Source organism: Psammomys obesus, unplaced genomic scaffold, assembly GCF_907164565.1.
Source record: "Psammomys obesus unplaced genomic scaffold, mPsaObe1.curated_primary_1811, whole genome shotgun sequence".
In the NCBI taxonomy this organism is placed as follows: domain Eukaryota; kingdom Metazoa; phylum Chordata; class Mammalia; order Rodentia; family Muridae; genus Psammomys; species Psammomys obesus.
In genome coordinates this window covers 2179677-2203220 of record NW_026587759.1, presented here as the reverse complement: position 1 = coordinate 2203220, position 23544 = coordinate 2179677, and the positions used below count along the sequence as shown (strand labels likewise).

Sequence of the window (23544 nt, the reverse complement as noted above, 5' to 3'; positions counted from 1 at the left end):
GTTTGGTTTGGTTTGGTTTGGTTTGGTTTGGTTTGGTTTGGTTTGGTAAAATAGGATCTCACTTATATCCCAGCTTGGCTTAGAAATTATTCATTTCACTGCTGGATCACTTCAAATTTAGGATGTTTCTGCCCCTCCTTCAAATTCTGTATTCTAGTTACATGCCACAAAGCCTAGGCAAAGACTAAGCTTTTTAGTTTTCAAGACAGGGTTTCTCTGTGTAGCCCTGGATTTCCCGGAATTCACTCTGTAGACCAGGCTGGTCTCAAACTCAGAACTCTGCCTATGTCTGCCTCCCAAATGCTGGGATTAAAGGCATGCACCACCACTGCCTGGCAAGACTGGACATTTTTTTACTAATATTTTTATTTATTTATTTTTAAAGATCTATTTATTTATTATGTGTACAATGTTCTGTTTACATGAGACTATATCTCATTGTAGATGATTGTGAACTACTTTGTGATTGCTGGAAATTGAACTCAGGACCTCTGGAAAAGCAGCCAGCGCTCTTAACCTCTGAGCCATCTCTCTAGCACAAGAATGGACATTTTTAAGGGCAATCTTTTGTTTGAGTCTTGGCACCTATTGTGTGTGTCTGTCTGTATCTGTGTATGTATTTGAAGTTCATAGGAATTTCTTTGAAGGTGTATTTTGCCTTTCAGGATAACTATTTCCCAACTTTTTTCATTGTTATTTTAGCTTACGTTGTTTTGGCTATGACTTGTTCATATCAGCTGCTTCAATATTCATGATTCATATAAAGAAACAGAAATGTAGAAAGAATAGTAAATTTCTTAAATATTTGTTGTAGACAAATATAGGTTTGAGGAAATTATTATGTGTTAAACTTCTGTAGTCTTCAGTTACCTAAAGAAATGAACTTTTTTTTTTTTTTTTTTTTTTCAGGAAATTCTTATCCTGTAGGAAGTATTGGTAATTAACTCAATGAACTCAGTTTTTCTAATGCTTTTCTTTTCTTTTCATCATCTACATTTTTATTTAGAGTTTTGGAGGCTGGAAAGGCAAATGTCATTTTACCAAAAAGTTCTCCAAGTGGGATAACTCATGTGATTGCCAGTAATGCAAGAATCAGTGCTGAGAAAGAACAAGAGAACTTTAAGGCTCCATTTTATCCAATTCAGTACTTAGGGGATTTTCTTTTAGAGGTAAGTAAAATAAGTATGAGGAATTTTAGAATGTTTATTTTTATAAAGCACCTAAGGAATGTAATGAAGTCATCCCTGTGCAGTTCCCAACGCAAAGGTTCTAAACTCCCATTGGATACCACAATTTCACAGATGCTCTACTCTCAAATACTTTATTTAAAGTAGCATAGGATTTATATGGTATCTGTATCAGCCCTCCTATATACTTTACATTATCTCTAGATTATTACAATGCCTAGACGGATGCAAATGCTTCATCCCTAGGTGTTGCTCTCTGTGGAATAATGGCTACAAGCCTGTACATATTCAGTATAAATCAGATATAATCCAGCTCTAAATATAATTAAGAATGACTTTCAATCATTGGTGACAAGAACCAACTGAAACTAACTAACCCATACAGTCTACACCCATATAGTCTCATCAGCATGTCCACCTAACATGCACAAGCAGTAGACATGCCAAATTTCATGGGTGAAAGCCCGCTAGACTTCAGATGTACACAAATTGCTAAGGGCAACTAAGGAATGGGAGGAATAATTTTCTCCTGGAAGAGCACAGCAGTTAGTTATTCAATACCCTGAACACATACAAGTAGCATTATGTAGACTGAGCAGGTTTAGTTAGGAATATGTACACATACATCTATGTGCATTAAAAAAAAAAAGGCCATGAATGTAAAAACAAGCAAGGAGGGTTTGGAGAGAGGAGAAAGGCGAAAGTAATCCCAAAAAGAAAAGTTAAAAATCCCTACCCCACCCCACTCCTGCGGGGTCAGCCGGGCAGAGTCGAACGGTTCTTGAGTTGGGCGTGAGGATTAAAATTAATAAAACGAACAGACAGCACACAGGAAACTTTTTAAAGGTCCAGACTCGACAGCCATGGCAAAAGGCAGGCAGCTGCAGCAAGCAGTGCCAGCAAGCAAGCCTCAAGTCTCTGCCTGCCTCCTCTGCCTCCAGCCTTCTTCTCTGTCTCCAGCCTTCTTCTCTGTCTCCAGCCTTCTCTTGCCCTAATTGTCGGCCTGTCTTTTTATTGTAGAGTTTCTGAGCCAGAGTAGAAACATCTCAGAACAATAGGTTAATTTGCACAAGGAGCTAGAGGAAGAGGTGTGACCCTCACAAGCTATCCCACCTGCTGTCACAAACAAAAGGAGATGGACTTGCAAGTTCTCTGCCGTTAGTAAAGGCCTGCTAAAAACCATCTCTCCACCGAGATTTAAATATCAAAGCCGGCTGCTTGGAGTCACAGCTCTTGACACACTCCCAAAACATCAAGGTATATCCAGGCATGGTGTCACACATCTGGGATCCCAGAATTTGGGAAGCTGTAGCAGGTCACATGTCAAGGCCAGTCAAAGCTACATGAGGATTTCCAGGCTAGCCTGAGCTGGATGATCTATATTAATAGGGCACTGTTTTTATTGTTTTTTTTTTAAAGTTGTAAGACTATGTTAAAAACTAAGCTATCAGAACACTATAGTATTTGTTACTTTACTCCTCAGGTTCTTTTTTTTTTTTTTTAATTTATTACAATGTATTCACTTTGTATCCACACTGCAGCCCCCTCTCTCATCTCCTCCCGTATGTACCACCCACCCTCCATCTTCTCCCCCATGCCCTTTCCCTAGTCCCCTGACAGAGGATCTCCTCCCCTTCTATCTGAACCTAGCTTATCAGGTCTCATCAAAGCTGGCTGCATCATCTTCCTCTGTGGCCTGGCAAAGCTCTAACCCCTAGGAGGAGGTGATCAAAGAACCAGCCACTGAGTTCATGTCAGAGACAATCCCTGTACCGAATACTAGGGAACCCACTTGGAAACTGAGCAGCCAGTGTGTTACCTTTTTTTTTTTAACTTCTTTATTAATTACACTTTATTCACTTTGTATCCCCCCTGTGGTTCTCTCCCTCCTCCTGTCCCAATTCCTCCCTCCACCCTCCGCATGCATATGCCCTTCCCCAAGTCCACTGATAGGGGAGGTCTTCTTTTCCTTCCTTCTGATCCTAGTCAATTAGGTCTCATCAGGAGGCTGTATTTTAATCCCATAATACAGTCTCATAAATTCTTTTATTCAATAACAAATGCCTTGGCGGGATATTAGAGTTATACCTTGAAAGAGTAGAGTATGTACACCTAATCCAAGACAGAAAACTAAGTTAGACATATGAAAGAAACAAGGTAGGCTAAATTTCATTGCCACTGTGATGCTGATTTATATCTAAGTAATACACTTTTGGAATCAGTGGGCTTTCAGTTAAACATTGATGTATAGCACTATACTGTATAAAATAGCTTAGGTAGGAACTTCTTTCCAAATAATTGGTACAGTGAAAAACCTAACAATGCTTAAAACCTAGTTGGTGCTAAACAATTACTTATAAATAAGGAATAAAAAAAGAATATGCTTAAAGTAATTTTTTAAATAATGAATAATAAAGAAAATATTGATACGTATTGTTAGCTTAGAGAAGGGTTTATACTGACCTTTTTTTCTTTTTAAATATTTTATTTTTTCTTTTGAGAAATCGTGATGTTGATCATATTCACCTTATGAAATCCTTGCACGTCCTTTTCTATCTCCCTACCTACCTACTTGGTGTACTTTCTCTCACTGTCCCCTCTCTCTTTAACCTCCTTCTTTCTTTCCTTTCTTCTTTCCTCTCTCAGTGCTTGGAGCCCAGTTTGTTAACCACCTACTCTTGGTATTGGGCTTACCATGGAGTACAGTTTATTTAACAGAAAAATTTGCTCTTCTTTTCTCAGTACCTAATATTTGTCAATATCTCTGCAACTAAGCATTGGGAACTATTTGCCTACTCCTATCCAAATACTGAGATATTGTCTGGCTTGAACCTGTGCAGGACTGTGTGCACACACGTGTGTAGGTGTGTGTGTGTATGCATGTATTTGGGCAAGAGATCATCTTCAGATGTCGTCCTTCAGGAAGCCACATCTCTATATGGCTGCAGGGATTTGTACTTCACTGCAGTCATCGAAGCAAAGAAATGTCAGAGAGATGGGCACAGAAAAGCTGGGAATTGGGGTGTCAGCTCTCCAATGGAGATGCCTCAGTGCTCCTGAAACGTAGCACTTTTTAGAGACAGTTGAACAGTGAGGTGGGGTTTTTGCATATAGCTGAGGAAGGAGGCAAGGTATTGCATACAGATAAGCAAGGATGCAAAGTTTATTGATACATCAGCTCCTGCCTCCAGGCACCTGCCCTTCCTGAATAACTGTCCTCATTTCTTTTGATGATATGGAACTGTAAGTGAGATAAGCCTCTGCCCTTCCCAAGTTGCTTTTTTTGTCATGGTTCATGTTGTTTCTTCAGAACCTTAGTAATTCCGACTAAAACAAGATGGGGATAACGGGGGTATAGGGAATTGCTGTGACAAATGGATTGTGTTGTTCTGGGGAGGATTGTGGAAGGTCTTTGGAACTTGGGGATAGAGAAGCCATTGTGTGCTGAGAGCTCAGTTAGCTTGGAAGATAAGAATGTTGCGAGTAGTCAGATGGTGGAGGCTGCCTTGTGAAGTTCCAAAGGGAAGCAAAGACCCAGCCCGGCTTTTTGTCTGTTTGTTTTTTTGTTTGTTTGGTTTTCTTTTTCATTTTTTCAAGACAGGGTTTCTCTGTGTAGCCCTGGTTGTCCTGGAACTAGCTGTGTAGACCAGGATGGCCTATAGAGATCCACCTGCCTCTGCCTCCAAAGTGCTGGGATTAAAGGCATACACAACAATTACCCAGCCCTACCCAGCGTTTTGCATGAAGAATCTAGGGTATCTCGTCACCTGGAGCTGAATATTCAGCTATGAATAACAAGAAACCAGAAGCAGTAAAGTAAAACCTGTGCTTTGTTGGGACACTGAATGCTAGTAAGCTGGGACTGCATAATCAGCTGTGATTAAGAAGTGACCAGCATCATTGAGGCAAAGTCTTCTTGAAAGGGTTTCAGAAGACTTCCAGAAGTGTGTTTCAGAAGTGAGTGAGGGTCTACCTTGTCCTGGCAGCTGAACTAGGTAGGGTAAGAGCCACCCATGTGGCACGGGTTTTGAAGGCCTGAAGGGGTCATGGAGAGCAACTGAGGCTTGGCACTGTGTAGCAGAAGAGAGCCCAGGAGAGGGTATTGTTGAAAGTACAACCCAGTCGCAGCACAGGATCCCAGTATTTTTCAGGTGCCAGTACCATGGGTGACAATCAAGACCAGGAGCAGTGATGTGGAGCCAGCACATCCATCATGTGGTTTTTACATTTTACTATTTACATTAGCCTGGGGAGTAGAACCCAAAGCCTTATGCTGACCTTTATCTTTTGCTGTATAAACATTGTTTCATTTTAAATTTTTTATATATTACATTAAATTTTTCAGTCCTTAACTGAGAGTACTTGTATAATACATCCTAATGTGTAGATCACTGAGTAGCTACTGAAAGGGACACAAAAGTAAACATTATGTTTCTGCTCTTTTTGTAAGTAATAATACATGTTCCCTTGCTTAACTGAAATTTTTGGATTTAAGATTGATTTTAAACATTTATTTTTCTGGGCTTAGGGATTTATCTTTTTACAAGCATGTGAAGTTAAAAAAAATAAACATTTTTTTGCTGCAAATTGTTTCAAAAAGAAATTATGCAGTTAGGCTGATTCTTTAATAGGGAGGAGGAGAAGTTCTTATTTTTCTGGTTTACTTTAACTTCTTTGAGTTGATAAAGAAATTCAGTCACTTGCTCTTTAGGATTGTTCTCAGGTTACAAAATTGCAGCATGCTGAAGGGGAGTCTTAACCTGCAGAGGGTGCCCCAGTAAGTAAGGGAAGCAGTGTGGCAGGCAGGTTAGAGCCTGTTATGATTGTCACCTAAGATGTTAATCTTCCTTATAGCCAAACTTTGGGCAGAGTGCAGGGAATCTTTTGAAAGAAGGGGGAGATAGGAAGACCCGGAGGGTCAGGAGCTCTACAAGGAGACCAACAGAACAAAAGGGGTATTTTCTGAGACTGATACTCCAACCAAGGATCATGCATGGAGATAATCTAGAACCCCTAGAACCCCTGCACAGATGTAGCCTATGGCAGCTCAGTCTCCAAGTGGGTTCCCTGGTAATGGGAACAGGGACTGTCTCTGACATGAACTCAGTGGCTTGCTCTTTGAACACCTCCCCCTGATGGGGGAGCAGCCTTACCAGGCCACAGAGGAAGACAATAAAGCCACTTCTGATGAGACCTGATAGACTAGGGTTAGATGGGGGGGGGGGGGACCCCCCCTATCAGTGAAGAAGGAGGGCGAGGGGAGGAGATCAGGGAGAGAGGGTGGGGTTGGGAGGGGATAAGGAAAGGGGCTACCGCTGGGATACAAAGTGAATAATTTGTAAAAATACAAATAAATTTCAAAAAGTGAAAAAAATATGTTAGCCTTCCATTGTTTTTGTGAAAAATATGACACTTGCACAGGGCACCATGAGCTCACCATTACGTATATAGTTACATGGATATTTTTCAAACACTCAAAAAATGGTGTATAAACTCAGTTCAGATTCTTTTATGAAAAAAATTCTTTGTTTGTAATCAAGAGAGGTAAAGGTATCCTCTTTGTTACTTTTCTGTAAGATAGGGGCTGAATTATATTGCAAATGAGAAACCTTATCAATAAAAGGCTGAAAAAGTAAAGTCTATCCACAACTTGACAATTTTAGATTGTCTTCACAAGTCTGGATTATATGTTGTAGGGGTGTTGTATGTGTGTAGGTGTGTGTAGGTCCACTTTTGACTGTGAGTGTGGAGGCTAGCTGTTAGCCTTGGAGAGTATTCCTTGGGAACCATCCACCTTATTTTTTTTGCTGTGGTTTATTTTGTGGTCTTTGTTTTATTTGTATTTTCTGTCCTTTCTTTGATTTTTGTTTCTGGAGGCAGGGTTTCTTGAGCTTGCCAAGTAAACTATGCCAGTTGGCCAGCAAGCCCCAAGAACCTGTCTGTCTCCACCTACCATGTACTGGGATTATGAGTGTGTCCACAGACAAGGCTATTTTATTTATCTGGGTTCTAGGAATTGAATCCAGGTTTTCATGCTTTCATAGCCTATAGGTTGCTGGCTGAGCTCTCACCAGCCCTGAATTGTAACTATTACTAGCACAGGACCAGATAAATTGTGTTTATCCTTGATGACTCACCAATAGGATTTTTACTAAACAACAGTCTGTGCAATAGTGGACAGTTTTTAATATCTGAGTTGTAATCTTAATGTTTACAGGGATATATAAAACATTTTGTCCTTGATTCATCAATAAATAATAGTTCCTAGACAAAGCATTCTTTGGGGGAAGTTGTTGGTTATTGTGATATATAGAAATAACTAAATTTGGAAAGTTTGCTGTAAGTATTGATTGGTTCCTTGAAATATTTTACCAGTGTTTACTAGCTTTTGTTTAGCAATGGTGGTTTGACTAAGAAAGTAATATGCAGTTATGTATTAAGTTGAAGTCCATAAAATATATATATAATAGGTCTGCATAATAACATTATTACAATTATTTAATGACCTAAATTTTTTTTTATTCACATACAGAAAGAAATTCAGAATGACGAAGATTACCAAATTACCTCTGGATGGACCAAATACTGCAATCAAGACAAAAACAAAGATTTTAAGAAAGACACAGGATTTCTAGAAATAAAAAATTCTGGAGAGAGCATGTATAGAATCCAGGTAAATTTTTATGAGGTAGAATTTCTCTGATTTTTCCTAATGAACGTTAGAAGATGGCTCATTCTTGGTAGAAATATTTGAGATTCAAAAGCTAGTGTGTCAATCTATATTTTTAGCCCTGTGAGAGTTGAGCATATTAGAAAATTTTTGTAGGTCTCTGCTTTAGGACGCTTTGAAATAATGCATATGTTCCTACAGAAATGTAGAGTGCCTCAAATATGGTATATTCTCAGCACATGCCGATTACTTAAAACTCCTGTATGCTTAATACAGCATGAACTTCATAAAACTTTTCCTTGCCTGTGAGCACTCTGTTCATAAGCAATCTAAAATCAAGTGCATAACTTGCATGACGAGAACAAAAAGTTTAAAACAAATTATTTTGTGTTAACACTAAAATCAGACAACAGCAAAAAAAAAAAAAAAGAAAAAATAGCAGACTGCAACTCTTGTGCAGTGTTTCAGACATTAGTGATAAACAACAACAAAAAAAGCATTATTAGTTCTACTGTAGTAAGCAAATGCTCATTTTATATTATATTTAGTAGGGCCTATTTTGTTAGTTTATCAAAGCAGTAACTCAGTAATTACTAGTCTAAACTGAAATATTTTTTTGTATAAAAAGAAACTCATTGTAGTCATGCTAGGAAATTTGTAAGTTTTCTTAAGAAATCATACATATCAAGCTTAGCTAAAGCTTTCCTAAATTAAAATACTTTAGCGTCTTTGCTCTGACTCTCCATGAATAGTGATATTTGTGTGTCCTTTTAGACTCCCTTCTATGATCATGTGTGCAAGTTTAGTAAGAGGACTTTTTAATTGTTTCTGAAATAAGCATTCTAAATTCAGTATGAACAGTTTTTTATATATATCAAGGGATATAAAATAATGAAGTTATCACAATAGATTCTCTTTTATTAAACATAGAAAAGGAGGATAATTTTTGCAAAAGATAAATTATTAAAATAAATTTAGGAGGATGTACATAAGATTAACATAGAAATTTCTCATGTCTAAAACAAAACAGTTTGTAATACTCTGTACTCTGAATTAAATAAGGAGGTTAACTTAGTATGCTTGGTGACTTACTATTTATAAGATATGCCAAACTGAAGCACATGTTTTCTGGTTTTTTCTGTGTAACTAAGATGTATTGAAATTCACTTTACATATTAAATTTAATCTCATGTGTTTTATCAAACCTACTTTCCTGAATTTTTTTTATTATGACTTCCATTAGTTGTGTTGAAGCTATATTTAACCTAGAGTATAATTAATTTTGTAAACATGTAGAACAAGATGGAAAATCATAATGAAGATGTTAATGATAGATTTGTTCTGAGTGAGCATCACAGAAAAAAAATTAGAGACTTCAGAAAAGATATGAAATCTGTTAAAAAAAGAAATACATTCAGAAGACATGCACATGAGAATCAGGTAAAATTTCACAAATAAAAATATTCATATTATTATATATATCTTTGCTAAATTTACCAAACACAATATGAGTCATGAAATTTCCTTTGAAGTACATATAACAGAAATGCTATAAGTTTAGAAACTTATACAATGTTTCTAAAGGAAGAAAAATTCCTGGATATGAACTCATTAGCGTGGGAAAGAATCAGCTTTACCAATCTCTAAGCTACCCCTGTGTCATTTTCTATACATTTTTTCCATTTTACCCAGAAGTATCCCTTAATTTCATCTTTTTTTTTTCCATAAGCATTTGAGTTTCTTTGTTGTTTTTATTGTTGTTGTTTTGTTTTGGGGTTTTTTTTTTGTTCTTTTTTTTTTTTTTTGGCTGTTTTGAGATTATCAAACAGTTCAGTTCTGTGAACAGTTAATATTCTCTTGTGTGACTCTTGATACAAATGCTCAGGGATTTCTCTAGCTGAGAATATAATCTTAGGAATGAAGTTATTGGTCATGAGTACAATGTTTGTCACTTGTACTCCATTGTGCTCAACTGTTTCTCTAATTTTTTTCTAATAAATTTGGAAATGGATTAGCTTTTCCTATTGCATAGAGCAGCACTGTATTAATTAATGTGTTATGTTGTGAGCCACCCTCACGTCACCCCATTTTTAGCTTGTTTGGATTTTGTAACATTTAATTCATATTCTGGTTTAATTGTGGTCAAAATACAGAAAGAAACTAAGAAAAAGGATAAAACTATCAACAGGAGTTACATTTTGAGGAAAAAGAACAAAAAAGGTTATTGCAAAACTGATGGTGACCATGACTCATTTGGAAGTGCTTTCAAGCGGCATGTGCATCGCAGAGGTCAGGTAAGGCTGCAGGACGTATAGGACCTAGGTAGGTAATCGGATTACCAAAATTGCTTGCTGCATTGAACTGTGTACTTAGGGACAGTTCTTGATTTAGTATAGTATTTATAGTTCATATTATATTAAAACTATAATAAATTTTTCTATGAATATATAAGGAAATTTGGGCTATTTGTGATTCTCAAATTAAGTTGCTTTCATAAACAAAAAGGAAAAGAAACACTGATCTGGAAGAGAGATGAATTTCTTTTTTAACATTTTTTAAAATTCTTGAAATTATGAGTACAACATTTTTTCTTCCTTTTGCTCCCTCAAAACCTTGTCTTATGCCTGTCCTTATTCTCCTTCAGGAGAATTAGTATTACACACATTAGGAAACACATATTATTACACACATATTGGGAAAACTAATTATTACACACATACATATAGTGGTTTGTATGTACATTTGTATTGCTAAATATAACCTGTTCCATATAATGTTACTTATTGCATGTATGCTTTTAGGGCTGACATTTTGGCACTGGATGATGTGTAATTTGCCAGAGAAAGACGAGCTTTACTCCCAGCTTTACTCAGTTGCCTGTTTTCTTTCCATAGGAGTAAGGCTTCATGAGCTTTCCCCGATCCATTTTGGCATGGAGTCTTCCTTGCTCTGCTCATATCTAGGTTGTCATGTTGGTTAAACTTTATGGATGTAGCTTCTGATGTTACTAGGCGACACAGTCTCACAGAAGCTCTCTGATCTACCTGACTTTTAAAATCTATCTGTCCCCCTCTTCCTCCAAGTCCCCTGAGCCCATAAGTGTATGTTTTGTAGGTCTGTTCATTGGGACTGAGTTCTACAACTCTGCATATGTATTGCATGTAGTTTTTCTGCAGTGGAAAAGTTTTCCTTGATTTGGTGTGAAAACTACCGCTGTTAAGGATGATGCTGATTTAGGAAATTAGATGTATAGATTCTTATCTGATAGCCCTGACTTCACTAGTTCTGAGTAGTTAGTTACATTTCCAGTACCAGGCACAATATTCCTCTTGTTGAGTAGGTCTTGAGTCAAATTAGAGAGTGGTTAGTTCCTACCTTGGTATGCATGCCACTACTGCACCCTTGAGATTATTGTGCCACGCTTTGGGTTAATGTGGTCCGTAGGCGTTACAGCTGGATAGGGCTTTTGGTTGCCGCCCCCCTTTCCAAGCTAGCATAGCATTTCTGAAGTGTGAGTATCTTCAGCAATAGTGACTTACCATCCATCTTTTGGGGGTGCAGAAAACCAAGGCCAATAGGAGTAGACCATATATTTTGGTAGACCCCTGGAAAGCCCTGGCCAACAACTCAGAAGAGCCTTCTCACATCTGGTATTATTGAGGCTTTTGTTAGCTGTTCATTTACTCTTAGAGGTAGCACCATTGAGGCCAAGATTTTTTTTAAATGGAAAACACCACCTTAAACTACTTATTTATGTAATTTGTAAAATCTCTTCAAATGTGAATATTGTTTCTAATCTTCTAGTTCTCTGGTGGAATACAGAACCATTTATAATGAAATTGTCTTTTAAAGCATATTTTCTTAGATAAGCTTTTCCTAAAATGTAACTTTATTTTACATTTCAAGCCAGAGTGTGTGTGTATATAGATAGATTGAACATTCTAAAAACAAAAATTAAAAACCTGAAATATTTGAGAATCAATTGCTTCTCATGACACTCGATGTTGAAAACTTCTGATATAAAGTCGAAAATTCTATGCCTTATCTCGTATTATGGGCAAGCAAAACACACTAGGTATGCTTACGTAGTGTAGAAAGTAACCTTAAGGTTTTGTAATTAAGACATGAAAAAAAACTAAATTAATTTTGTGTTTAGACTTGGGTTTTATGATAGGATCAAATGAAAGATTCTATGAGGTACTAAAGATGTAGCTCAGTGGTCCAGTACTTGACTGGCATGCTGAGAATAAAAGTAGTCAACAACCCAAACAGAGAAATCACACATAGAAATAGCAAGTAAAATGTGAGCAGATTTCTATAATCTTATATTTTTATGGGTATTAAATATGTCTTTAGTACAGTATCTAAAGTGTTTTACATGTATACAGAAAGAAATGAAGAATTCTCTTCTTACTGATTGTCCCAAAGAATCAAAGACCAAGGATGTCATGACAAATGTGGATCTCACTGAAGTAAAAAGTGCCTTAAAAAAGCAGATATACAAAGACATATTTAGAGCTCAGGTAAAGCTTATTACACTACAGTTCTTCGTTTAGTTTAAGATGTAAGTGACTGGTGTGTTTGAATTATGGCTTATTTTACTCAAATTTGGGGTTGGGTGGCTGCTGTGATGTGTTGCAGGATATTTGTAATCTTGATACTTCAGTCTAGCTCGTTGCACTACAGCCTTTGAGTTTAATGAACGGGTGTAAAGATGGATGATTTACATTTTTCTTGTTAAAGTAGAAGCTCCTGTTTTTCTACCTTTACACTTAAAACAGTAGTGGCCAGACAGCTGAATTTACAACTCTTTCTAGTAATAAAATTCAATGTATTTTATAGCTTTTATGGTCAATCTGTATATTTCTTTGATAATCACTTTTTTGTATTATTATTATTATTATTATTATTATTATTATTATTATTATTATTATTATTATTATTGCCTTGCTTATTATCTTTGTAGAACTTTTTTGAATTAGGATGTTATCTTTTTATGATTGTTTCAGATATTTTTCATTATAATCTTTTCTAAAAATTTACAAGTACAGATATTTGAAAACAATACAAGAAGTTTTCTGTGTGATTATTGAGAAAATGTGACTCACTTTCTTTGAGTGAAATGGAAATGGTCTTTCCATTTACATTTTTAACTGTTAAAGTGCTAAGGACAATAGACAACTTCAGGTTTCTAAAGTGAAAATGACCTGAAGTTTTTTAATTGAGGAGGCAATAAAACTGCTCTAGTCATGAGAATGCTATTACACTGAAATGATGAAAGTTACTAATTTGAGCCAAAATGAGTATCAGATTAATTATAGCTATTAATGTGTTCTTGAATCTGTTTTGAATGTTTGTCCAAGGTTTTGTACTTCTTAGCTGAAATATATTTTTCAGCTTAAACTGTTATATTTAATTATATGATTGTTGTTTTGTAGGCTGTCCGATACAACTGCATTAGAATAGATAAACAGCCTGTATACAATGTAGAGGTAAGGGGCTTGGAATTGGATCATGATTGGGGCAAAAAAGAAGTGGTAATGTATTACTTGTGAAATACATTGGAGTGGGAACTGGAGTGGGGAAGCATTATTCTGTTGTAAAAAATTTTCAACACAGCTGCCAACAGTGTTGAGAAGAATAAAAATGTACATGATGTTCATGATAGGTGAAATATACTATTTTTCATATTTCATAACTTATAATTAATGCTTTGTGTTAAATTCTTGATCTGACATCTCTAAAATATTTTATTTTCTTCATCACTGTTCTTTTAAATGGATTGTTCTATTCATGTGGTCTTTAGAAATTTTTCTTCTTTAAATCTCAAGATGTATAGAGTCATAGATTATGCCATTCAAACATTATAACTTTCACAGCTCCACATTCACATGTATAAGCTACTAACTTTAGTTACCTTCATTGTGAAAAATATTTTGACTAATGAGGAATGTGTTTTGAAATACTTTGTTATAGTTATATACATCCATAGGATTTTATTATGATTCCTTAATTTACACATTCTGCAAATCTGTATTGTGTATTTGGAGCAGGGTTTCTTGTTGGCTTAGAGCTCGTAATGTATGCTCAGCTGGCCAGGTGAGCTCCAAAGGTCTACCTGCCAAACCCCCAACACTAGGAGTAAGAACATGCACCACTGTCTTTTGTTTTGTTTTTTTTTTTTTTAATATGGGTTCCAGTTATCAAACTCACATCCTAAAGTTTTTAAGGCAAGCACTTCCTCTTTAAGATTTTCTTTTTTAGAGGAATATTTTATCTTACCAGTAAGGCAATGAAAAATAATAAATATAACAGTAATACATATTATTTGTTTTGGACCAGAAAGGTTCAGAAGTCATGCAACAATCAAGAAGTAAGGACAGGAGTCATCTATAATTTTAGAGTCCTTTACTCATTCAAGTTCTTATCTCAGAGTTCAGCTTGTTGTTGTTGTTCAGATACAAAATTATTTTTTTCTTAGGTTAAAAATGTTGAGTTCCCCAGAGGAATATTAAACTTAGTTGAAAGCCTCATTGAAGGACAGTTCTTTAAAGAAGCCATTGAAGAGCTTTCTTCTTTGCAAGCCCATTATGTCCCTCCTGTGTGCCTTCTCCATGCCCTTCTAGAGAATGTTCTACAGGTAAAGACACACTGTGCACTTAAAATCTTTTTTTTTTTCAAAGCATGTTAAAATGTGAATATTGTGTGATTTTTCTTTAATCTCGTTTTACTAGGAAATGCAGTACCCATTTGTTAACACTTTTTCTATTTTTAACTGTAGTTACTATTCTATGTGACTTAGCTTATTTTCTTCTCAAAATGTCTAAGATCATTTTCTCTTGCAAAAAATATTTAAAAATGATGGTTACAATATATTATATGAAAAAATACTGTTCAGTATAAAAAGGAAAAAATAAATGTTAGCTTATTTTTTTTTTCCCCTGTGACTGCAAAGAAAGGAACATAAAAGCCGGATTATGGTGATCTAAAATGCTTTTAGTAATAGTCCTATATGGTTATACAGCAGTTAGCACAGCTATGGAGAAGAGGCTATCCACTATGTTCTACAGGATGCTGAGGTTATGCCTCAGCAGATATACACTGTGCTGTAGGAACCTCAGAGATGATATATTACGAGTTTCCACTTTGACTTCCTTTAAAATAGTCTCTGGGAACTCAGTTATTATGATAGGAAAATTTTATGTATACTACCCCTGATAGTTAATGTTTGCTGATGGATAGATCACAAGGGTAGGCTAGAATTACTGCCCTAGTGTTACACTAAATTAACTAATGAAACTGTATTTTAGTATCAGTAGTTTATTTTTATTTATTCACTTTTTATTTTTAAATAATAGGATAACATAGATACATTTTCTGGTCGATATTTTCATATATTGTCAGCTCTTCTTCATCTGCATCCTCCTTGGAAATCACCAGCCATGTTAAGATACTACTTAGAGTTATTTCAATGTCCAACTTGTATGAAAGGAGGCTGGTCTCTAGTGGAAGTGCTTATAAGGTAAATTATTTCACAATGAAGATGTTAATCTTGTCTAATAGTTCTACTGTTTTTTAGAGACTAATTTTAAAAAGTGTATTTTTCTTTTAGAAAAAATATAAATGCTATATTATCTATATGCTATAATGTTTTATATTATAAAACTTACAAAAAGGACAAACCTTATGTTGATCATGTTTGTCAATATCTTAAAAACTGTAAGTATACAAAATAGACTTAGAATAATATCAGATTTTTTCCAAAGTTATGAATTTGTATATTTTTCAAAGAAAAAATATTAAATATAAGTATTAAATTTTACTCATAAACATCATAAATATTTGTCAGCATATGTAATTTCTAGTTTAAGGCTTTATGTTACTATAGAAAACAGAATTTCTAACCAGACTTACTGTTTTTCAGATATTTCATTACTCTTTCTGTGTCACTTCTCTAGGCCTTCCTTTGTTTTCAGAGTGTTTCCAGAACTCTTTCCTGTTTTCTTTTCACTAACTAAACTAATTCTTATTTTATGATTTCTACTATAACTATTTGATAGTATTATTTTATTGGGAATATTTCTTTCCATAGTCACAAATGTCCTTCATATAAGGGAAAAAAGAGAAACTAGGCAAAGGTTAGATCTTTGTATATTTCCTGAGAATATACCCAGGTTTTTTGGCAAAATAAGTGGAAGAAGGATCTAGAAGAGTAATGAGTATAAATGAGCTGAGTATTAGTCCTTTTGCTTCATATATATTATTAACACTTGAGCCTGTGTCAGCAAAGTGCTTGCCACCTGAGGATGAGACCCTGTGTTCAGTTTTAAAAAGCTGGTGTGATTCCAATGCACCTATAATCCTAGCACTGGAGAGGCAAAGACAGAATTAGTGAGACTTGCTTAATCAGTGAGGTCTGGGTTCACTAACAGTCCCTATTTCAAAAATAAGGTGTCAATGATTGAGGAAGAAAGCTGACATCAACCTCTGATCTCCACATGCACACGAACACATCTGCACATTAACACACAAAAACAAGAAAACTGGATGCACAAATAGAAAGCAACAGATTCATTGTTGATATAATTGATAAGAAATGTGAAATTAATAATGAATATCATGTGTAACTATCCATTTATTATTGGTTTTACCTTCTCTTTAAAAATATACAGCAGGATCTAGAGAGATAGATGGCTTAGGAGTTCAGAAACTCAGTTCACAACCCTTTGTAACTTCCGTTCCAGGGGATCTGATCCCCTTACCTTCTTCTGACCTCCCATAGTTACAGATAGTTGCACAGGTATGCATGAAGGCAGAAACATCCACGTATAACAAATTCAAGAAATTTGTTCATTTTATAAGTGTGTACAAGCTTGCGTGTGGATACTGTAAAACTCTACTAACCAACTCTTTCCTCAAGTATACAAACTAACTTGAGGTGTGTAGTAGAGCATAGCAATTATCATTGAAAGTTCTGCTGTACATGATTATGACAGAAGATGCAAATAAAATACTGAACTTTGGAAACAAACTATGAAGCCATTTACCCTCCTTTATTAAATAATGGAGATGAAAATAATTATGAGTAAGGAAGGCTACTGTAATTAGTATTATAAACTAAAATTATACTTCATATTTTGCATCAAAAGGACTTGATGAAATTTCGGAATCTTTATTTTTAATCTGTGAAATGAACAAGAAGAGAGTACTGATAGTTGTTAAATATTAACATTGAGACCAGAAAAACTAGGTTTGTGTTAAGAAGTAAATCTTTTATATTAGACGTGATTTAAATTGAAAGAACGAAAATATTAATAAAATTTTGTTAAACTTGCTTTTGTTAAAATTGTGAAAGTAATCTTAAAAAGAAATATTTTGTCCACAAATTTTTCAGTAAATTTATTTTATGAAATACATTTTTTCAGGTCTTGTCTTTTTAATGAAAGTTTCTGCCATCAAATATCAGAAAATACTGGTTCTAAGGTGGTCCATCTTACATTACTCAAGTTTTTTTTTAATTTACTTGAAAGTGAAGTACGTCATTTGAGTCAAAAGTAAGTGTTAATCACAAACACCTTTCTCTACTTTGGTTGTTTTATGTTTAATATGTTAATGGATATTAAACATTAATATATTGATATGTATTCTATCTAATATATTAATATATATGTATGTATACTTTAAAAAGTCTCCTACTTTTTATTTTGCGTAGGTTTTCTTTGAATTTTTAAATCCAGCCACTGGCAGTATTTTGCTTATATCCCTTTTCTCTCAGTTCATATTTTTCTTACTCTTTATTGGGAAGATTGTGTGAAGTTATGTATATTTCTAAACACCATGTAAAGCGTGTATACAGCACTGACTTTATTGAACTGTGACCATTTTCTCTGTTTTTCTGTGTGTGTCAGTGCACATGTGTAGAGATATCCTGAGAGTCGTTTCTCAGAAGTCTCCATTTTGCTTATTAAGACGGGGGTCTGTCATTGTCCTGGTGCTCACAGAGCAGTGACAACAAGCCCCAAGGACCTGCCTGTCTCTCCCTCTCCAGCACTGGACTCCACGTGACCTCCACAACGCCTCCTTAAATTGATATAGCCCGCTCATGAGGCCATTTTTTAACATTTTGTCCTTTATTATAGTTGTGTATCATCTTGTAATCTTTATATAGATCACCTCAAAATTGCCCAGCATTCTTGTCCTGTCAAAATGGCTCTAATAACTACATGATTAAATTGGAATCATAACTTGATTTTGGTCTATATTTTCTTTAGGTTGTGTGACTGGTCAGATTCTCAGAGTCTAAATGTAACAGAAAAGGCAGTTCTTCATGAAATCTTTTGGTCAGGAAGTGAAAATTCAGGACTTTTGACAAAACCAGTAAATATGCTTTTGGAATGGACTATATATTCTCACAAGGAAAAATGCAAATCTAATGACGTAAGTAGAATTAGTATACAAAAGTATATAGTCTGTAGAAAAAGCACAGTTAGCTCTCTTTATCTGTAGGTTTCACAGCTACGGTTTCACCAGTACATATAAAAATGTTGAGAAAATGTTTCATGTCTACTGAACATGTGCAGATTTTCTTGTCATTATTACCTCAACAGTGTAGCAATTATGTGCATAACATTTAGATTGTATTCAATTGATTTGAAGCTATGGGAGGATCTAAAGTATATGCAGGCATCATAGTATTTTACATAAGAGTCTTGAGCATCTGTCAGTTTTGGGAACTGTATGTTTTGGAATCTATGGTATGTCATGAAAGCAATCAAAGGAGCAGATACTGGTGGAATTTTGTCTTTTGATATTGTATAATGTTGTCCTCTTTCTTTTGTAGTTTGAATTCCTTGAAAAAGTTTGAGCCTAACTTTTTGCTACATAGTTTATCTACTTGTAGCAATCCTTTGAGGGTAGATTCTTCTCCATATCTCATTTAGGCATAATATCTAGGAGCAGTTATTTATCCAATATTGTGAAGTCTGTAGTTAGCATTCTGAATGTTTTGTTTTTATACATTCCACTTTTTAATGAAAATGGTGCTTTAAAAAAAAAATCAGTCCATGATGAGGGACTGGGGAAAATGAGAGGACTGCAACCAGGGCGCAAAGTAAGTGGTAAATAAATCAATACAGAAAAATAATCTGAAAAAGCAGAACTTATAATAAAAACGTTAATCTGTGCAGTTTCGGAGAGTGCCACAATAAAAAGTTTTGCTTGTGTTTAAAATTTAAAGATGTTGGTACTTACTGAAACATTTCCACATACATAAGTAGTTTTTACCTGGCATTGAACTTTATAATGCATTGATTAGAATGTATTAATTATTTTCAGAATACCCTGGAACATTAAGAGTAGTAAAATATGAAACTTTATCATAAAAAATATAAATGAATATAATTGAAAGATGTGCTGAAAGATCTTAAGGAAAAACACATCACCAAGAATTAATGATGACTGTCCAGGCACTTTTAGTTGAACTATATCATTAAAAAAAATTAAAAAGTACGGATACACCTGAGTAACACATTGCAATAGAAAATACACACTAAAATTTTTTTTTTCTTAATACAAATATGTCCTGCTAACAAATAAAACTATAAACCAAGTTAGGAAATGAAAACAGATTATTAAATGGTAACATGTAGGCAAAAACATAGAAATACTTTGAAATATTTAATCTATTCATTAAACAGGAAAAATTTAAAATTTGTGACATTTTATACTTCTCTCAAACATTATCCTAGCTTCTCTTGTAAACACTATTATACTTTTTTATATTTATTACTTACAATGTCCTGTGAAGTAGAACTATGATTCTTATGATATTGTGAGTGGAAAATAAGTTACAAATGCTAAATAAAAGTTTCAATTTTGCAAAAAAAAAATTATGTTTCTTAATCTTCAAAACCCAGGCACTGATCTAGTCTTTACCATACTATGTTTCTTAACTGAATTGGGCTATCATTTCTATCTCTCTACTGCTAAAAGTTACAAATAATTTATTATGTTGAATATCCTCCATAAGAAGCAAGTTCGGAAATCTGTTTAAAATGCAGTAACTAGATATTCTAAGTCAGTGTTTGTACATGTAGAGATGAGTGCATGTTTAGAAGTGTACCTAATTATATGAGGGCAGGAGAAGCATGTTCCTCTAGGTCTTTTCTTAGTCAACAGTGAAATGGCATGCTTCTGTGGTGTTCTGTGTAATTATATAACAAGGTGAATTTAGTGTAGGTAGCCTGACAAGGAACGGTTCCCATTATACATTGTTATCAGAGTTAGGTAGAGGAGGAAAACTGCAGAGCATTTTGTGGAGTAAAGTTATGTGAGGGTATAAAGAAAACATTTTGAGCACATCATGTATACCTTTCAGAATAATCTGCTTTTGGTGCCTTAATGCCTAATTTTTTAATATGTCATTAACTTCACACTTTTTAATTATTCCCTTTAATCTCTTGTTTATCTCTCCTGATGTTTGGCTATTTTCCTTTTTAGTCATTGTTTCTAATACTTGTATTTAGTAGAAATTACCTTTGAGTACAATTGACCTTCATTTCATTTATTTAATACTTTGAGGCTGTGATTATTTTTTTAAATAGTGTGGGGGTTTTTTTTCTGTTAAATGTGATTTCTCTTTTCCTATGTAGTACAAATGATTGAAAGCATGCTAGCCATCTTTCTTTCAGTCTTACCACCATCCAGTCTTCCCAGCCCTCAGGAGAAATGCATTCTAGGATTTGTAAATGATGCTGTCCTGTTCTGTGAATTTAATTTGGGTTTATTTATTTGTTTGTTTGTTTTGGGTTTGTTGTTGTTGTTTTTTTTTTTTGTTTTTTTTTTAGTTTTAGCTGTGCTTGTCTGATAATTTCTAATAGTAAGTTATAGTGAAATATTGTGGTTTTCTCTTTTCTAGAATTTATTAACCATTTCTTTTTAGCTGTAAAGGAAATCAGGTTGCAAGAATGTGTTTTCACAATGATTTACAATATTCTCTGTCATCAGCTAGTTCAAGCATAATCTGCTTTGTAGGTTTTCTTCATTTTTTGTTTAAACAGCTTTGTTTAGTATGTGGTAATGCCACCCTACTTTTCATGCTTGAAGTGCCATCCTAACTAGTAATTAAGATGCCATAGCTAGCAGTTATGTAATACGTTCTTTGGGGGCAGTAAACAGAGAAGTTTGTTAGGGCAGACAGCTCTAGTAGTAAACTGATTCTTAAAGAGCGAAATCCCATGTGGTCTCTAGTTAAGTTTGTTAAACTTAACGCTACTTATTTTGGTCTTGCATTTTTACAAGAAGTTGGGGGTGCTTTTCTGTGCTTTCAAAATAGCTAATGTGTTTTTATCAAATTTTTAGTTTACTAATTCTTTTCAGCTGTGTCTACTATATTGCTAAACATTTTGACTGTATTTTTAGTTTTTGCACTTCATAGTTTTGGATCTTTTATATTTCCTGCTGTGATATATTCTTTTTTGTGGTTTTTAATTGACTACAAAAGTTTCGTTTTTTTTGCTTTGAACATTATAGTAACAGTTGTTGTTGTTGTTATTATTATTATTATTATTATTATTATTATTATTATTATTATTATTATTATTATGTGAGAAATCCCTATGGATTTTTATTATTTCTTTGGTCTCCTATGAAGTGTTTTTCCTTTCTAGTTTATTTTCTCATTTATATCATTTACAATCTATTTTAATAACTAGTTCTAACATTTTGTCAAAGCCCATAATACTTTTTTACAGAGAGAATGTTCTTTCTTTCTGCTAAGGACTGAGGTACTATACCAGTGAAGGACTGACCTAACCCCCGTGTTTTTATCTAAGGGACTCTGAAATAAGACTCATACCTGTAGCTTTCTTTTATCCATTCTCACTCTCAGAGTGAAGTCTTCCAGGGTCTTGGCCTAATGCGAATTAAGCCTTTGAGTATGACCTCTTTTTCACCAGTTTCCTCTTGATTACAGAAACCATGATTCTGTATCTCTACATGTCAGTTAAAATCAGCAAAATTGTTCAGGACAAAGCTATGTAATTTTTAAGTCTTCCTTGGCCTTTATCAAACATTTTGGTATCTTGGTAACATTTCTCATAATTTACTGTTTATTTAAAAATATTTTGTGTATTTCAGCTGACATTGTTAGTTTTTAAAAAGTATTCCCAATGCTTCCTTTTAACACAAGCTCTGCATTTAAAAAAAAAAAATGTTAAACCAGGCTTAATGGCATATATCTGAATTGTCCTTACAAGATAGAAACAGGAAGATCAGGAGTTCAGGTTGTCCTGAGCTGTATGACAAGTCAGCCTGGACTATGTAAGACCCTGTGTTGTATCAGATTCCCTGGGGAGATAATGAACAAATGTCTGTTTACCGCAGATAGGGTACCAACTACATTTCAAGGTAACTTTCACACAAGTCTACCTCGACGAACCAGTAGTTTAGTTTTGTTATAAACAAGCATATGAATGAGGAGTTCCATACTGGCTTATAGGAAACTGCTATGTCCCAGAAGAAAAGCTTTCCCACCTGGCACTCACACAACTCTCACGTGTATATAAATCCTTGCGAGGGACGGGGGTTTCAGGCATCTGGTACACTGCCTTGTGGAGCCCTCCTCTCTTCTGTAAGATAAGGGGAAGATTATGGGAGAGTCTTGTTCAGGTAATCACAGTCTCTCCGATTTCAAGATGGTAGAGTCATGTCATGTCATAGAGTTCCTCAGTAACCCAGTTTAAGTAACCCAAAAGAGGAAGATTACTCCAGGTATAGCTAGACTTCTTGGTTACTAAATAATCCTGTGTGTGATTGTAGCTCTTGTTTAATTAGCTGCGTTTATTTTTAAGGTAAACATGTATGTGGGTGTACACGTGCTACAGCATACTATGTATAGAGGCCAGAAAACAACTTGCAGAAGTCAGTTTTCTCTTTCTGCTTTAATAGATAACTAGGAATAAACTCAACTTGTTAGGCTTGGTCGCAAATGCCTCCACCTACTAAGTCTTATAACTAGCCCCAGATATCTATGTTAAAGAAATGCAGCCTCACAACTGCAAAGAAATGTAAAATACTCAGCCAGATAAAATTGTCTACATCTTACTGACAGCTTAGTAAGGATTTATAATCTTATATATAGTGTATCTTATAAATAGTCATTTATAATTAGCTTATTATAATTTGCCTTTTTCTTTACTTTTTATTCAGTATAGTGACAAGAAACAAATATTTTATAACTTCATTTTTAATTTATTTGATACATAAGCGCTAATGTTCACATAAAACTGAAAACAATAAAACTAATGTTTTAACCATTTTACTAAAGCACGAGTCAACTACAGATAAGAAATTACTCATGGAAATAAATTTATATTTAACTCAAAGGTTTTTGTCAAATTTATAAATAAATGTGACATACTTCAGAAGCAATCTGTAGCAAATTGTAGCATCAGTACTAATGTGAAAACTGGTTTTAAATTTTGCGAATTAGTATAGTTAACATTTAAATTTCATCAACTTACTTTTTTATTGTAATACCTTTCTGTTAGAATTCATGCTTATACTTAATTAAATCTTTTTGACACTTTCCAATTTCAAGAATTCTGTGCATGTTCACAGACATTTTCTCTACAGTAAAGCATTTGTTTCTGGATTTGCTGAGTTGAAGCATTCAATTTAAGTCATTAG

General features: G+C 34.5%; 1 protein-coding gene across 4 annotated transcripts in view; it reads left to right on the top strand.

Moving 5' to 3' along the window:
- Slf1 (SMC5-SMC6 complex localization factor 1) overlaps window positions 1–23544 on the top strand; it is a 76111-nt gene that overhangs the window by 22609 nt on the left and 29958 nt on the right. For 3 of the 4 annotated variants that reach the window (XM_055604023.1, XM_055604026.1, XM_055604025.1), the window contains 10 exons: window positions 1007–1169; window positions 7720–7860; window positions 9154–9297; window positions 10011–10151; window positions 12246–12380; window positions 13296–13349; window positions 14339–14497; window positions 15216–15379; window positions 17283–17411; window positions 18129–18294. In XM_055604023.1, the coding sequence (XP_055459998.1) occupies window positions 1007–1169; window positions 7720–7860; window positions 9154–9297; window positions 10011–10151; window positions 12246–12380; window positions 13296–13349; window positions 14339–14497; window positions 15216–15379; window positions 17283–17411; window positions 18129–18294 (1396 nt within the window). The remainder of the gene's footprint in view (window positions 1–1006; window positions 1170–7719; window positions 7861–9153; window positions 9298–10010; window positions 10152–12245; window positions 12381–13295; window positions 13350–14338; window positions 14498–15215; window positions 15380–17282; window positions 17412–18128; window positions 18295–23544) is intronic. The other variant, XM_055604024.1, reaches the window with a different exon arrangement.